This window comes from Hibiscus syriacus, unplaced genomic scaffold (assembly GCF_006381635.1).
Source record: "Hibiscus syriacus cultivar Baekdansim isolate YM2019G1 unplaced genomic scaffold, ASM638163v2 tig00116951_pilon, whole genome shotgun sequence".
NCBI lineage: Eukaryota > Viridiplantae > Streptophyta > Magnoliopsida > Malvales > Malvaceae > Hibiscus > Hibiscus syriacus.
This window is the reverse complement of record NW_024063482.1, coordinates 2,919,635-2,938,038: the sequence shown is the minus strand read 5'-3', so window position 1 is coordinate 2,938,038 and position 18,404 is coordinate 2,919,635. Positions and strand designations below refer to the sequence as shown.

The 18,404-nt window shown below is 35.6% G+C and overlaps 1 protein-coding gene, 1 long non-coding RNA gene and 1 pseudogene across 2 annotated transcripts; 1 reads left to right on the top strand and 2 right to left on the bottom strand.

Moving 5' to 3' along the window:
• Positions 1–552: 552 nt before the first annotated feature.
• Positions 553–1,763, bottom strand: LOC120188913 (probable galacturonosyltransferase-like 7). The gene has a single exon (XM_039192288.1). It carries the CDS (start codon positions 1,700–1,702, stop codon positions 572–574), a length of 1,131 nt encoding a protein of 376 aa, XP_039048219.1. The 5' UTR covers positions 1,703–1,763; the 3' UTR covers positions 553–571.
• A 5,881-nt stretch (positions 1,764–7,644) lies between these two features.
• LOC120188730 lies at positions 7,645–8,148 on the top strand. The gene is made up of 2 exons (XR_005522435.1): positions 7,645–7,843; positions 8,059–8,148. It is a non-coding gene; the product is annotated as an uncharacterized LOC120188730 (long non-coding RNA).
• A 4,251-nt stretch (positions 8,149–12,399) lies between these two features.
• Positions 12,400–18,150, bottom strand: LOC120188995 (annotated as a pseudogene).
• Between the last annotated feature and the right edge of the window lie 254 nt (positions 18,151–18,404).

Genomic DNA, 18,404 nt, shown 5'->3' with positions numbered 1-18,404 from the left:
TTTTATTTCTTCATACTTCAAATTAGAGACTGCTTACGAAGCAAAGCAGCCGCATGAAGGTTGATGCCACATCTTAGCCAGATAGCCATAAATAAATTAAGAACAATATGATGATCTCCGAAAGGAACAAATCATGCGGTGCTGAGATGAGATCATCCGTTCCAACTACTACTACAACAACTGGCCACGTGTGTTGCCAGGGCATCTCCCATGTCCACCTTTGGACAATTCTTACGCTATGATTGTTTTTTATCAAATTAATTTAATCGATTTTTATCTATCAAGTATGTTTGTATGTATATGTATAATGCATGTACATGTGCCACTCTATTTGGGGTATTAAAACAAGAGTGAAAATATTAATAAAAAAATACCAGAAAAAAATTACACACAAGTCTGCAAAAAATGGAGAATATCGCACCGATGCCATCAAAGCACAAGACCGCCAAAAGTAAAAATAGAGAATATCGCACCGTCCCTATTGGCATTTGGCTACAAGCCACCAGCAATTGAAACATCACATGGCATTTAAAACGGAGCCTGGTCGGAAATTTACCGGCAATTTATCCCTTCAAGCGGTGTTCCAATGTGCGTGTCCGTACAAGTCGTAAGGCGCCCATAATGCATCGAGCGGGCACGGTCGTCTGGAGTCGAGCCTATCCCATGGTTTACCTTTACCGGACCAATGCAAGAGGCTAACAGGACCGGGATGCAAGTCTCGACAACTTCGCCTTACGTTGTCCCCACCCAACCCGTGTTGGTTCCATCTATGCTCTATGGGCGCCACGCGTCCCGCAAAAACCAAAAGGAACGGCGGCAACGAACCCAGCTCGTAGATCCGTCGGGTTTTCTGGATATCCATCCACCGTTCGATCCGTTTCGTGTACCCGACCCTCCTCCATTTTACCGGATCGATCACCATCACCCCCGTGTTAAAATAGCACGGCTTCCTGCCCATGAATGTCCCTGGAAACCGTTCGTCCGACCAAAAACCGACGGTGAAATATTTCGTGAAGTTGGCGTGGCAATATTCCGGCACGCCGATTGTTCGTGAACCCAGGTTGATGCTCCAGAGTTTAGTGATGTCGTCAACGACGACAAGATCAGAGTCCAAATAAATTACTCTTCGTACGCACGGCTCAAGCAGATTCGCTAAGTAATTCCTCGCATAATTCAACGGCTGTTCGAGCGCTTGCCTAACGGAAGTCGATATCAGATTCAGTACAATCTCGGGGTCGAAATAATATACCTTGAACTTCAATTGAGGGAACGTGGACCGAACTAGGGTTTCCAGATTGGTGTCGGTGACGAGGAAATGGAAGAAGACGTTCTCTGGACATAGCGAATGTTGGAGAATGGAGTGAACGGCGGCGATAGAGCCACGGAGGTAGTCGACATCAAGAGTGATAGCCACGTGGACTAATGAAGGATCACAAACGCTGGTGATGTTGTGACCGGCGGAGCGACAATTCTTGGCATTGCGAAATTGCGAGGCTTTTCGAAAAGAGAACCGGTCATTTAGTGACGGCTGCTCTGAAGGTAACCGGAGATAGCTGTCTAGTTGAGAGGACCTAATGGCTTCAGCTGGTGGAAATGACTGGAACGAAGGAGATAGAACAATCATCGCCATTGCTGCTGAAAAGAACCCAGAGAATCGCATTACCCAAACCATATTAATACCGCTAATCCCCTCCTCGGGCATCTCCTTTTCTTTCTAGACTTGAAATAAAGACAATCTGCTTAAATTATAGAGAGGGTCGGGAAAATGATAAAGAGTAAAGCAACAAGAAAAAAAGAATATGCCGTGGGAACGAAGCGACCTTTCGGTAGGAAAGAAAACCCAGAAAGGAACCGCTGGAAAATGAAGCAGTGCTATGGTGTACGCCGGTGAAAAAAGCTTCCAGTCCCTACACTTCTCCCCTCTCTCCGTCGAGTCCCCTTTTTCTCCGAGAGAAGGCGACAAATAGCGGAATAGAGAGATCGGAGGCAGAGACTAGAGAGAGAGAGAAAAGAGGTATAAGAAAAGCCTTTTTTTCCCCTTGTTTTGATTCTTAGCTTCGCGTTTTCCGCCATAGAAAACCACGGAAAAACATAATTATAGTTTCAAAGGGTATTTATTATTAATTTATAGTAATATATAATTCAGAGTGATTAAATTTGGGAAATAGAAAATATTTGGTAAGTGTTTTTCAAAAAAAAAATTAGCAAAGATGAAAGATTTTAGACGACTAATGAAATAGTAGTTATGGCAACGCTTGGAAGAAGGAAAATCAGGCAATTTAGGTATCCTTGTGTTAATGCTGCGCAGCCATGATTGTGGCTGTTTTCTCCTAAAATCAGCGCTCTCCTCACTCAAGCCAAGCATACACTTCCTATGACCTGCACTTGCTTTTTGACTTATAGTAGATACATAAATGGTTAATGTTCTGTCTTTTTAATACAATTAATAATATTTATCACTTATATAAATAGTAAAATATATTTATCATTAAATTAAATTAAAATTAAGATTAATTTGATAAAATATATAAATAATGATGAACAAATATAAATTATGTAATTATCCTAGTTTAAATCTCGTAAACAGTTATAATTTGATTGAAAGTAAATTAATCTGGAAGGGTTTGCCTTTATTAACCATAACAATCAAGTCAAACACAGGCCATTTCATAGCTGTTTTCTTTATAACCACATTAATTTCATTTTATTCACTAATTATTGGTAAAGCTACAGCACGCCTTGTCCTCACATTTTGCTGTTTAATTTGTCCCTCATTTAACATATGGATTTTAATTTAAATAAACCAAAATGTGAGTCACAGAAAAGGTATCAGAGACTTCGTAGCTAAGACCAATGGAGTGATGCCACGCGGATCAACGGCAACAGGAGGTGTATGGCAGTACCGGGTACGGCGCTGCCAACCTCAGCTGTATTCTGTGCTGCCACTGTCAACGCAGTTCAGCGTGTTCTCGGTGATGCTGTGCTTATTGGCGCCATCACCACAACTCCTAACAGTCTTTGATTTCTTCGGCGGGTTTCACCCCGCAACTCTATTTGAGATATTCTTTCATGAAATTTTATGAATAAAAAAAAATAGTTTCAGTTTGACTTTAAGTATAAACAGAAAATTTTTATCGAATTTTTAAATAATATTTTAAAATGTAAGATTTAGTTATTAATTTTGATTAAAATTTTATATTTATTTTTAGGAATAAGTTGATCACAACATCTCTAGGTCGTTTATTCCTTTTTGACATGAACTAAAAAAATCATAATTAGTGTTCAAACAATCGTTGTTCGATATCAAAGTTTTTTTGTCTCCATAAGGTAAAAATAGTCTTATACGAATTCAATATGTACGACGTGGTTTATTTCAAATCTGCTACCTTCACCTCACATATCCCAATCTAGCAGTTCTATTATATTTCTTTAACAAGTGAGTTGTACCACAAAATTTTTAAACCAACTCAAACGAAATTTAAATAATAAAATGCTAATAAATTTTGTAATAAATTTTGAATTGATATGTAACAAACCATAATAAACTGTTAAATTACGATTTTTGCATTTTTTTACCATACTCGAATTTAAAATTTGATTTATATATTTTAATTTGACATAGTTCGATATTTCTAGTATTTTAATAGTGTTAATCAAGTCAAATAATTAATATCATTAATTATTTTGATAAAAATGTTCTCGTGTACTATTTTTTATATTAAAAACATCCAATACAACTTACCATGCTAACATTTTTCTTTGTACTTTACAGCGAACATTTTAATCGGAATAGAGAAAGAGCAGAGAAATCAAATTACACTAAATTAAAATATGGGAATTAAATTATAAATTTGACATACTACGGGGATCAAACCATCATTCGACCTAAAAAATGGTAAAATTACGTTTGGGGTCAAATGTTGTAATTTCTAGACTTGTAGTTAATTGAATTAAAACCCAAAAATGCATGAAAGGTGATTGGAAGAAAACGGCTGCAGCAGCAGAAAATCTGAAAGGATGGAGCAAAGGCAAGAACCATGAAGCGATTAAAGGCGGGAGATGAAACGGTCAACTTTAGTAAATTTAAACCTCAATATAAATGGAGGCAGGCGTCGCCGCCACACGCGTCGCTCACCAAGTATAATCAGATTAAGTGACGTTCATGGAGTTAGCCGTTGAAACGAATCATTCGCCTTAGGTTGACATTTCTATAACTTTCTTTTTATATTTATTTTATTATTTCATAGCCGTTGGGTGAGGTAGTGCTCTGTTACGACTCAGGAAAAAAAGGTGCCTTCTCCCTTAAGATTTAGACCAAGTTTTTCTCTTCTTATGACTATGAATAGAGTTTGATAATCTTTATTAAAATTATCCTTCGTTTTCAACGTGTTCGTTAATCGCATGCGTTTCATATATGGGAGATTTTGTGATAAATATATATTCTAATCAAAGTATCGGAGTTTGGTGTTGAAATATACTGCTAACCAAACGTTAGAAAATATATTGGGGGCATGGTGGTGTTTAGGGTACGTTTGGATAGAGTATTTTAGGATTCCTGGCAGGAATATTTTTTCTTGACCAAGGATACCCATGTTTGGTTGGGTATTCTTTCCCAAATGAGGGTAATCTTTCTTTCCCAACAACAAATATTCCCACACCCATTAGGTATTCTTTTATTCTGTGTGCCAAGGGCTAAAATATCCTTCTTTTCCCATTTGCCTCTACTATATCTTCTTCTCCCAATCGTGTGTTGTTTGAATTACAATCCTGTATTGACATGCCATAATTGAAAAAGTCACAAAAACTCAAAACATTACATGAAGACAAACGACTTTGACGTAGAATTGCACCAAAGTGCCGCGTAGAAATGCACCGTAGTGCCATATAAGATGTCCCTAAGGACCACGTAGAAAATTCCTTAAGAATCATATACATATGTCAATGACCAAATATGTGTCTCAAAAGACCTCATACATGTTCCAAAGAATACATATATGTCCCAAAGGACCGCGTAGACCCTCGACTCTTGGCATGCCAACTATACCCATAGCTCTCATGACACATATCATGTGCATTATCTTTTATCTTCTCTTTTTTTTTTCCATATTCATGTAAACATATCACATATTCATATAAACTCGTAGCTTCATTTACATATACATGTAATCACGCAGTTCATGTAAATTCTCATATCATTTCATATTCATATATCTCATAGCATATAACATTTCTCATGTGTTCCTATAAACATGTCATACATATCAGGCATGTTTACACAACTCATTTCTATATAACTTACATAAATCTATATTCTTTTTCATATACTCATATAATCATATAATATAATATTTCATATAACCTCATATATCACATCACATAGATACATACTCCAATACTCATAGTTACCTATCACTTAAATTATTCATATTTACATAATTCATGGTCATATAACTTCTATCACCAAGTCACTTATATCTTATTCTCATATGTTCATATTTATCATATAACACATAAGATTTATTGCATATTTATATCGCATTCCTACATCACTAATTCATAATATAATTTATATCGTATCATCTATCTTATTCTTTATTTCTTAGTATGCACTTACATTACATAACCTATATTATACTTATAAACATATATATATATATATATATATATATTACTTAATTTACTTACACGTGGATCATTATCATACCTAAATCATATAACATCCAATTATTCCTCATAAAGTTATACTATATATTCATATAATCTCATATTATCCTATAAGTAAATACTTATCTTATGGTTTGGTATCATCATTTATACTCAATTCCCTTCACTAATATATTATTCTCATATTACTCTATAGTCTAATCTTATTTAACTCATCACCTTTCTCATGTAGTCATATAAGTATATTATATTGATTCCTATAATTGATCACGTATACTATGTAACATATATGGTCACCTATCACATAACCTATTTCACATTCCCATGTAATCATATAGATCATTTATATTAATTCCTATAATTTATCACAATACATATATTCACACAAATCATTTAATACATACTGTAATATATATCACATATACCCAATCAAACATATGCATATGATCATAAATTCATGCATTCTAATATAGGAAATAGACTCGTCGCAAGTCTTATTTCCATTAAATATCATAAACTAACTTGTATACACTCACCTTGGCCTCACTAAGTTCCAATCCCCTTTTATGATTTCCTTTCTTCCGATCGAATCTTAACTTGATGGTCATCCCGTAACTTGTTCGTGCTCGATATCTACATGTTTATACATTGATACATATCAGTATTCCATGGATATACTCTAATCTATCATTTCTTAGATCAAAAGAAATATCTATTTCAATTTCCCTTTGAAGTGCATCGATGCATTCTATAGTGTATCGATGCATCCCTTAACATGTGCATCGATGCACTCCTTATGCATCGATGCATTAATTGCATTCGATGTTTCCATTTTTAAGGGTGCATCGATGCACTTCCTGTGCATCGATACACACTGAACAATTTCTGGAATTTAACCCTTGATGCATCGGTACACATTGAATGTGCATCGATGCACATAGCCCATAACTGCCATTTTAGCACAAAAATCATCAACTCTTCCCTTAATTATTCTATTTTAAGCCCCTATTATGTCATTAAACTCAACTACCATTACTTGAACAAACTTATATCCATGTAAATCATCTTTAACCTCAAAATCCTATCTTCCTTATGAAATTCAAGAATCATACTCAATTTCTAACATGTTCCAAATTCCATTTTATTACTTCATATCTCTTAATTAGATTGATGACAAGTCAAATTTAACTTCCAATTGAAGTTATGAACTCTATTCCAAGATTTCTTCCAAGAACCTCAAATCTTTAATTCCTCCTAACTCCATCATACTTTGATTTTAAGATAACTTAAGCTTTCCTTAAGCTTAGTTATCATCTAATAATCAAAAACCAATCTTAAATTTAACCAAAACCCAATAATCAGAAAACTCACCTTTGACTCTTGGTTTTCACGCATGAAGGAAGAAGAAAGATGAAGAGAAATCTGGAACTTCTTTTCCCTCTTCCCACGTGGTTTCATAATCTTATAAGGGAAAAATAAAAATCTTCCTTATCAATTGACCATTTTGCCCTTTACTTAATCTAATAATTACTAACAACTTTTATGATTTATTTTCAAATAAATCATTGAACTAATCCATTGTTCTACTCTAGTCACCAAATTCTAAAACTTTACAATTTGATCACTAACCCGATATTGAGGATGTTACAACTACATTACCATGTTTATTGCTTTGAGTGTAGTATATTGAATCAAAATGGTTTCCTGGATGAATGTGAGATTGTTTTTCTATACATTTTTCTTTGATTGCTAGATAGCTGGTATTAGTTTGTCATGGACCATGATGTTCCGTATTAGTTTGTCATTAATTATCGACATAGGGCCCATTTCATGTGTAATGTTTTGCATGTTTCTCGAGGAAGAAAAGTGAACGTGCTGTCTGTGTCTTGCATATACCTAGTTTGCTGATTTAGTTTAGTTAATATTGTTATTTATACGACGATCAATCAGTTTCACAAAACTCCCAACAGGGAATGGTTTGAAACAGATGCGGTGCTCAGGGTCAGCTTGGGAAATTTTCTGTTTTTCACTATCCTTTCATTTTTAATGATTGATGTGAAAAATCAGAAAGATCCTCGTGATGGATTACACCATGGTGGATGGATGATGAAAATTATCTGCTGGTTCATTTTAGTTATTTTGATGTTTTTTGTTCCTAATGAGATTATCAGCTTTTATGGTATGTTACACTGCTTTTGTATCAATCCACTAAATTAAGAATGTCATTATTTTCATTTTCACAAAAACAAATCATTATTTTGAAAGTCTTTACATGCTATAGCCTATAGGTGATGATTTCTGACAGAGCATTCACAAATAATAAAAGGAAATGATAAATTATCTAAAGTCACTTCTGATTTTACTTCATCTAAAACTTAAATGTTGTATTTACAGAGATGATTTCAAAGTTCGGCTAAGGACTGTTTCTTTTGGTTCAAGTTGTTCTTCTACTTGACTTCGTTCATGGATGGAATGACAAATGGGTTGGATACGATGAGCAGTTCTGGTTAGTTTTTCTTTTTAATGTTTTTATGATATTTCTTCATTGTATTCTTCTGATTCATTACCTGCTTGTTTTATATGTATAGGTACATTGCTCTGTTTATTGTTTCACTTGTTTGCTATTTGGTGACATTTGACTTTTCGGGACTTCTTTTCCACTGGTTCACTCGTGGTATTTATAAATAACTATGTTTTAGTTGTTTCTATTGCTACGCATTGTGTTCTTGTTCTTGTATCGTCGATGCGAACATTCAGTGTAGAGTTCAATAACTGTAACCCCTTCTGTTTCTGGTTTCTCCTGAAAAGTGGAACCAAGGAAACCCCTTCTGTTTCTGTTTCTGGTAACCCCTTCTGTTTCTAGATTGCATTTCAATAAATCAAGGAATGATACCATAAGGGGCAGCAAAACCATCAATGGTTATGGTGCCATTCGCATTTTCAAATTCGCAAAAGCTTCTCCGGTACATGTTATTGTTGGATACATGTATGTGTCGAACTCATTGCTATTTGGTTGATGCTCTCAACCAATTTTGAATGTAACGTAATTATCATGTGGGTTGCTAAAATTTTAATGTCGTAATTCGACCGATTGAACCAGTTCAATCGAGAATCGGCTGGTCTGGGGGTTCATCTGTCTAAAATTGGAAATTTGAAGAATTGTTGTGATCAACTTCAAAACCAAAACCAAACATTGAAATAGGAAAAACTGGATGAGCAAGTTCTTTTTAGGTTCTTTGTTAATAGGGTCTTTAATTCGATCAATCAAACCAATTTAATTGAGAGTCGGCTGATCTAGTGGTTATAAAATTGGAAATCCGAAGAACTATACTTAAAAACCAAAAATTGAAATAAAAAATACGGATGAACAAGTTATTTTATGGCTTTTGAATTTCTTTTTAGGTCCCTTGTTAATATGGTCTTTAATCGAACCAATTTAATCGAGAATCGATTAATGTAGTGGTTGTAAATCATTCATAAATATAAACAAATATAAGAGCATACTTTATTAAAAATATTTGTCCGAAACGGTGAATGCCAAGGGTTTATGTAATGAACTTTCCTGTTATCTTGAGTGATAATAGTAGAAGAAATAGAGAAAAGATGATAAAATAGAAAAGAAATATTTGAATTATAGACAATATGATTTTTAGTGTTATATTTTCTTACTTATTTGAATTATGTTTTTGTAATATAAATTAATGAGATAAATAATAATGATAAAATATACAAAATTAAGTATAAATATAAAAGACAAATAAATAAATTATTATATATAGAAGATATAATAAATTTTATATCTTAGGTAACAAAAATAATTTATATCTTTTTATTATTATGAATATCTATGAAGAATTTCCACAATGCAAACATTTAGTTAAATGTTGATGTAAAATTTTAATATATTTTTACATAAATTATGTAAAATTTAATATTAATTAAAATTAAAATAATACATGATATATTTAAATACTCAAGTAATATATTATCAACAAATAGAATTTTTATATAAATAATTTTTATTTAAATATTTAGAATTTCACTTGTTAAAAAAACAAATATAGAACAAGGACAATTTGGTAAAATATACATTCCAGTAATCTTTTATTCCTTCAACCAAACACTGTAATCTTGCATTCCTGCCAAACGAACCAAACACAGTAATGTAATATTCCCAGTAATCCTATTCCCAGGTAATCTTTTATTCCCACTGATAATCTTATATTCTTTGAACCAAACGCAATCTTATAGTCTTAATAATCTTATTATTGTTAACTTGTGTTTTCTGTTATCATATATAGTAAAATATGATTAGATTGCGAGGCAGTGCATGGAATTGCAAAAGTGATTCTAAGAGCATGCAACCAAGCAAAGCACTCTTTGGAGTGCCTAGAGCAAAAGAAGCTTTTCAATGAAAAGCATTATTTTATTTGAATCTATGGGCTTCTTATCCTGCTTGTTAAGTGCAAGTGGTTCATCTTTTCTCCAACATTTTGACATGATAATTGGGCTGCATTACAATTCTTTCTCCTCAATACTCTAATTCCATCCTTATTATTAATGCGTTCCTCCAATTCCAAACTTTTGATTGTAAAAGAAGTTAAAATTTTATCATTTTTATATGTTACACAAGAATTTGGTTTATGTTTTGTTTTTAATTTGATCACTTTAAGTTCATATAATTTTGTCTATTGTTCCATTTGAATTATGACTAAAATCATTTATTTTGTGGTAGTAATAATATTTTTAAGAAAAATTATGTAGTATAATTTAGGCTTAATTATAAATTAAGTGTCCAAACTATAACATTTTTCACGAATAAGTGTGTACAATACTTTATGTGCCCGAGCCGTAAACGCCGTTAATTTTCTCTCAACCTCACCTACCCCCACCGATCAATACCCCTATGAAATCGTGACTGATCAACGGTCAATCGACGTTTTGTACCCTGCGAACCCTAGGATGAAAATTGCGATCCCAAACGATTTCGACGGTCGATCGACGACCAATCAACGTTTTGTACCCCGCAAACCCTAGGATGAAAATCGCGATCCCACGCGATTCCAACAACCAATCGGCGGTAACTATGGCAACTTATGACTAGGAAAATGGCAGGGACTAAGTCGAGGCAGTGGTCATGACCGAAAAGAGTGGCAGCGACATGTTAGGGTTAGAATTTAGGACTTTTATGAATTTGGTTTTTTTTTTGTAATTTAAGAGAAATTAGGGCTTTTTATAAATATAATATTTTTTAATTTAAAAAAATTTAAAATTATCAAAATGTGACACGTCATTTAATTGACAAAATTAACTGCAGTTACGGAGGACACCTAAAGTGATGAAGTTTATAACGTTAGGTATCAAGATCATTAAAAAATATTGTAGGCACCTATTCGTGAAAAATTATATAGTTTAATCACTTATTTTATAATTAAGCCTATAATTTAAATATAAGTTATGATGAAACTGCCCTAACTAATATGCCTAGCCTAGCGGTTAAATGTTTAGGATTGATTCCCAATATCCTTAATATTTTAAATTTTCTTTAATTTTATTTTCATACGGTAGTTATATGTGTCACAATCTTATTGGTTAAATAAGAATAATTAAAAATATTATTATATTGCTGCTGATGAAAGAAAAAATGTCGTGTTAAAGAAAAAAAAAATCACGTCAACATTATCGTTAAAATATTAACGACGGGTGACTAAAACAGAAATAAAACATAATGTTAGATATGATCTTGAAAAACTAATTAAGTGACTAAAACAGAAACAAGAGAACAAATGGGTGACTAAATAAGTAGTTTACCTTATTTTTAATTAGTTAAAATATGCTCCAAGTTCTTGTATTCTTTGTATATTTGAAATTTAGGATTCTTGCTTTTATTTCCTTGAATTTAGTTCTTCTGCTTTTTCAGATTTATATATATTTGATGAAAAAGAGAGCTACATTAGCTCAATAAATCAAAGCGTGGATACATAAAAGATGTATTATGATACATAAAAGAGAATTAAGTACATACGAAAAAAAGAATATTATTACGATAGAAGAATTGTTGTTTACATACCGCAACCCATAGACAAATGATTCTACATTTCCCAAACCATGAATGCAAGTGATACTACGAAAACAAAGGCATAATCACTACTGGTAGTAAGCAGGCTAAAATGGATGACTTGTTCTTGTTTTCTATTTGAAGAAATCTTGATGAAATTTCCAAAATCGGAAATAACCATAGGCTAAAAGCTGTTGATCTCTTCAATTCACATCCCCAGTTTCTCTTTCTCTCCAAGTTTGTGCTGGTAAAATAGACTGCTGCAAAACGAGGCGTTAGCACTGACTGGAAAATATTAAATAAAATAATCAATCAGAATGATAATCGTGTCGTGGTAATCCACTGCCTTAGAAGCAAATTCGCCCCGATGTGTGCAATCGCTACAATGGACGAACATCCCCCTGAGGTTAACACGGCTCTCCATGAATTCATACACCCGAAAACTGGAGTGAACTTGGTGGTATTGCTCTTCTCTCAACTCAAACAACACTCAAAAGAGATGAGTGTTTCAAAGCAAATGTTTTGCTTGGGATGTCACTAAATGAATGAAATTGCTCACTATTTATAGGCTACAAAATGGTCACTTCCAATACTAGTGGAAATACTTAATTTTGAGCATATACTAGTGGAATAACCTAACTAGCATATTTCCAATATTTAATTGAGCATTATCAACACTAGTGGAATAACCTAATTTGAGAATATACTAGTGGTATAACCAAACTAGCATATTTCCAATATTTGAGCATTATCAATAGTTTGGAACAAATATCAGCTACGAAACCGAAGCAAACTCCGACGAAACGAAAAAGCCACACTAATATCAACAATGCCCAGTCCTGGAATTTTTTCTTGGAAAGTGCCCTCTATCGAAGATAAGCAGTGCCTTATACACAGCTTCAGTTAAGGCATAGGCGGACACTGAATCGGCTTCTTCCGCAAGAAACCCGTATTCTGTAAGGCATGCTATGTCGTAAACTCCATCGATCTTCGATATGTTCAGATATTCACATATCATCAGCCTGCAATCGATCCGCTCTTCCGTGGATAACAAGACACCACGTGATAAGATCAAAACAAGGTTTTCATCTACAGCCACAGAGGATTTAAGAATGCACATGGTATTCTCCATTTGTTATTATGATTGCAACAATTAGAGGAAAACTTACTGCTTTTTCTCAATGCAGGGTGGCAAAAGATCTGTCCGGTGGACTCTAATGGCTTCGAATCGCCTACTGTTAAAGCTTTGTAAATCCCTGCCATGTTAGCTACCACCATCACAGAATTCACTCTTCTCTGCACGAAGTACTCCGAAGACAATTTCGTGACCTTGTTTCCCATTTCATTGGTCATCATCGTGTTGTAGTCGTGGTATCTCAAGCATAGCTGATTATGATGAACCACTTTGCTCATCCAGCTTGACAATTCCTCCAAGGCGTCCATTATTTTACCATAAGCAAACCCTCTCGAATCGTAAACGCAGAAACCGTTTCGCATCGATCTCAGGACGTTGTGTTCTTCCATGTACATGGTTGTAATTATGTACCAGGGTTTTCTATTATAAATAGAGATGTAACCTAAACCTATGAGACATTGAATAAAATTTATAGCGCCGCCTAGGCACCGAGGACGTAAGCACATTGCCGAACCTCGTTAAAATTCTTGTGTTCTTTCTTTTACTTTTCCTGATTCTTCAACAATTGGTATCAGATGTCAGGAGAAAAATTCGAAGTTACGAAATTCGATGGTCAGGGTAACTTCGGATTATGGCAAATGAGGGTGAATGATCTGTTGGCGCAACAGGGGATCCTGAAGGCTTTGCGACCTACAAAGCCGACGTCGATGGAGGAGGAAGATTGGGAAGAATTGTAACAGCGAGCGGCAGGAACTATATAATTATGCTTGGTGGACGAGGTCATGTATCACGTCATGCATCTATCGTCTCCAGACGAAATTTGGAGGAAGTTGGAAAATCAGTTTATATCTAAATCCTTAACGACAAAACTGTATCTAAAGCAGCGACTTTATGGGCTAAAGATGCAGGACGATCATGATTTGACGCAACACGTGAATGTCTTCAATCAAATCGTTTCTAATTTGGCTCGGCTTGATGTGAAAATTGAGGATGAAGACAGAGCGATGATTCTGTTGTGTTCGTTGCCTCCCTCTTACGAACACATTGTGACTACTCTTACATATGGGAAAGAGACTATCAACGTTGAGGAGATTACTGCAGCCTTGTTGGCTCACAACTAGCGGAAGCAGAATGCAAGGGAAAGCTCTCAAGCCGATAGCTTATATATCAAGGGTAATCGAGACCATGGACGAAAGACAGAGAAGGCATGGTCTGGCAAGCGGAATTCCAGATCCAAATCTAGGGATAAGAAGACAATTCACTGTTACAAATGCAAGGAGACAGGACATATGAAGCGAAACTGTCCGAAGTTGAAAAAGAAGATTGATGAGAAGCGTGATGATTCATCCAACTCTGTGAATGTGGTCGAGGATGACAATTCTGATTGCAGTGAGGGTAATATGCTTTATATTTCAACGACTCAATTGACGGATGTTTGGATTCTTGATTCAGGATGTTCTTATCATATCACGCCAAATAGGGAATAATTTTCGACATACATGTCGGTTAATTCTGGTTCTGTTTATTTGGGTGATGATCGATGTTGCAATATTGTTGGTATTGGTGAGGTCAGAATTAAGATGTATGATGGCTCTGTTCGAACATTAAGTGGTGTTCGACATATCCCAGATTTGAAGAAGAATTTGATTTCTTTGGGTACTTTGCACAAGAATGGTTTTATCCCTAAGACTGATGAGGATAGGGAAACCATTTGGATTGTTAAAGGTGCTTTGACTGTGATGAAAGGCAAGATGACTACAGGGAATATTTACAGATTGTTAGGGAGTACCGTTGTAGGTGGAGTTTATTCTGTTGAGTCCTGTGATGATACAACCAAACCGTGGCATATGCGTCTTGCTCATCTTAGTCAATGTGGTATGGCTGAATTACATAAAAGAAATATGTTGCATGGTGTTAAAAGCTGTAAGCTCGATTTTTGCAAGTATTGTGTTCTTGGTAAACAGACTAAAGTTCGTTTCAAGACTACGAAGCACACAACTGAAGGGATTCTTGATTATGTGCACTCTGATGTATGGGGGCCTTCCACGACATCGTCTTTGGGTGGATCTAGGTATTATGTTACTTTCATTGACGATTTTTCATGGAAAGTTTGGGTGTATTTTTTGAAACACAAGTCCGATGTTTTTGAGAAGTTCAAGCTGTGGAAAGCTGAGGTAGAAAACCAAACAGGACGAAAAATCAAGTGTTTGCGGTCTGAAAATGGTATGGAGTACACAGATACACAGTTTCTAAACTTCTGTAAGGAGCACGGGATTAAGAGGCATTTTACAGTGCGCAAGAAACCACAAGCGGAACGGATGAGCATGTCATTGAATGAAAGAGCCAGATGTTTGCGGTTGAATGCGAAGCTTCCCAAACACTTCTGGGCTGAGGCTGTTAACATGTCGTGTTATCTTATCAATAGATCGCCAAGGGAATCATTGGCTGGGAAAGTTGCAGAAGAGGTATGAACTGGTCATGAAGTTAGTTTTGATCACTTACGGATTTTTGGTTCTCCTGCTTATGTGCATGTACATGCTGATGAGAGATCCAAACTTGATGCAAAATCGAAGGAGTGCATTTTTCTGGGTTACAAGAAAGGTGTCAAAGGATTCAAGTTCTGGGATCCAGTTGCGAAGAAAATTGTGATCAGTAGAGATGCTGTTTTTGATGAACAGCCCATGTTGCAGCAGAAGATAGGCACAACAGTGGTGGATTTCGAGCAGTTTCCAGTTGAGAAAATAGAAACTTCTCAACCGACTTCTGGTGGTTCCGCTACGGATGATTTGCATGATTATAGTCTCGCCAGAGATAGGGTGAGACGGACGAATATAAAGCCTCCGAACAGATTGGGTTTTGAAGACTTGGTCTCTTTTGCACTTATTGTTAGCAGTGATGATCCATTTACTTTTCATGATGCAGTTACTAGTCAGGAAAACGACAAGTGGATGGCTGCCATGGTTGAGGAGATGGAGTCTTTGAATCACAATCGTACATGGGAGTTAGTTCCCCTTCCTGAGGGTAAGAAGTCGATTGGTTGCAAATGGGTATATAAGAAGAAACCAGCAGTAACAGAAAAAGAGGGGGAGAAGTTCAAGGCTCGTTTGGTAGCAAAGGGTTTTTCACAGCAGAAAGGAGTTGATTATGATGAAATTTTTTCTCCTGTGGTCAGGCACACTTCAATCCGAGAAATACTTGTATTGGTGGCTAGTTGGGATCTGCATTTAGAGCAGATGAATGTTAAAATTGCTTTGTTGCATGGTGATTTAGAGGAGCAGATCTACATGCGGCAGCCTGAAGGTTTCACTCAACCTGAAAACAAGCATTTAGTTTGCAGATTGAAGAAATCTTTGTACGGGTTGAAACAGTCTCCGAGACAATGGTATAAACGATTTGACTCATATATGATCACGATTGGCTACAATCGATGTGAGTATGATTGTTGTGTCTATGTTAAGAGCCTTGATGATGGTTCTTTTATTTTTCTGTTACTTTATGTTGATGATATGTTGATTGCTGCGAAGAACATGGAAGATGTTATCGGTTTGAAAACCTTATTGAGTCAAGAATTTGATATGAAAGATTTAGGTGCTGCAAAGAAAATTCTTGGAATGGAAATTTGCAGGGAAAAAGACTCAAGGAAACTGTAGTTATCTCAATAGGGTTATGTTGAAAAAATGCTAGAAAGGTTTGCGATGAGCAGCGCAAAACCAGTTAGCACTCCATTGGCGAATCACTTTAAGCTCTCATCAGAACAATGCCCGAAGATAGATAAGGAAGCTGAAGATATGGAAAAGGTCCGTATTCTAATGTTGTTGGCTGCTTGATGTATGTTATGGTATGTACTCATCCTGATTTAGCTCATGCTGTTAGTCAAGTTTGTAAGTACATGTCTAAACCTGGTAAGCAATATTGGGAAGCAGTCAAGTGGATCTTTCGATACTTAAATGGTACTATGGGACATGCTATTGTTTTTGGTAGTCAGTGGGATAATCCTTTAGTTGCAGGATATGTGGATTCAGACTATGCAAGTGACTTGGATAATAGAAGATCTACGACAAGATATGTTTTTACTCTTGGTGGAGGACCTATTTGTTGGAAGTCTACTGTTCAATCTGTTGTGGCACTATCTACAACTGAAGCTGAATACATGACAGGGGCTGAAGCTGCAAAAAGAAGCTTTATGGCTCACTGGTCTAGTGAAGGAGTTGGGTGTTCAGCAAGGTGGAGTTCAGTTGCTTTGCGACAATCAAAGTGCTATTCACTTGGCTAAGAATCAGGTATATCGTGTTAGAACTAAGCACATTTATGTACGTTTTCACAAGATCAGAGAGTTGGTTGCATCTGTAGAGGTTTTGTTTCAGAAGGTACATACTGATGAGAATGCCGATGATATGTTCACCAAGCCAGTTACAACAGACAAGTTCAAGCATTGCTTGGACTTGTTGAATGTTTCGAGTTGTTAAAGAAGTAAGGTAACCCAACCCACATTGAATGTTTCCTAAAGGGTAGGATATTCGCCAAGGTGGAGATTTGTAAGGTATGACTCATAAATATACCGGTAAAGAGGATAGGGGATGGAGTGAGCGAAGCGAACATCAACTGTCCTTACAAAGAAAGTCTTGTAGTGGGGGTTACGATTATGTGGGTTGGGGGTGCGCAGTCCCTGCGGTATGGTACAAGGTTAATTTTGTAATTATGTACCAGAGTTTTCTATTATAAATAGAGATGTAACCTAAACCTATGAGACATTGAATAAAATTTTTAGCGCCGCCTAGACACCGAGGACGTAAGTACATTGCCGAACCTCGTTAAAATTCTTGTGTTCTTTCGTTTAATTTTCCCGATTCTTCAACAATATACATGTCAGTTATTTGATTATCCAACTTACCTTATGATGTTTGAGCAAAGGGTTTTAAGCCAGACCTACCGAGAATACTGTACATAAGATTTATAAGTGAGCTCTTTCCGGAACCGGAGAATCCAACCACAAGTATAGTGTTAACACGTGGAATATCTGTATCTTCCTTCTTGATGCCACCAACTGGTACCCAGAAATCACCCGAACGATACCCAAGAAGCTTGTGTCGAAGCTCGTTTAGTCTGGTGCAATTAAAGGCAATCTCTCCAATTCTCTAAACAATCTTAGCCTAGGCGTTAGAATGGAAACGTCAGGAAATTCGAGCTTCAGCTTAGCACATTCATTGAATTTTGCGGACGTTCTCCACCTACAGTATGACATACTACACGATTCCCAGCCGTCTTCATCGGCAAATGATGCTTGACTCTTCATCTCTCTTTTGTATCAAGTTCGTTAATTCAAAGCAGACAATGATGGTTTGCCAATAAGGGTTTAAAGTGTACATTATGAAACAGTGCTTCAAATCAAAATGTGGATTCATACATGTACAATCTGGTACCTTTAATTTTCAATCCTTGTAATTATTTTTACCAAAACATTCTAATGATCATTCATTGACATAGTTCAATGAGAAGCACACTTTTGAAAAACCAACACTCAAATCAGAGGTGTGTGGACTACTAGAA

What these genes read in the sequence shown, in the direction of transcription:
- LOC120188913 (XM_039192288.1), bottom strand. Translation starts at nt 1,702, where the DNA reads ATGCCCGAGGAGGGGATTAGCGGTATTAATATGGTTTGGGTAATGCGA.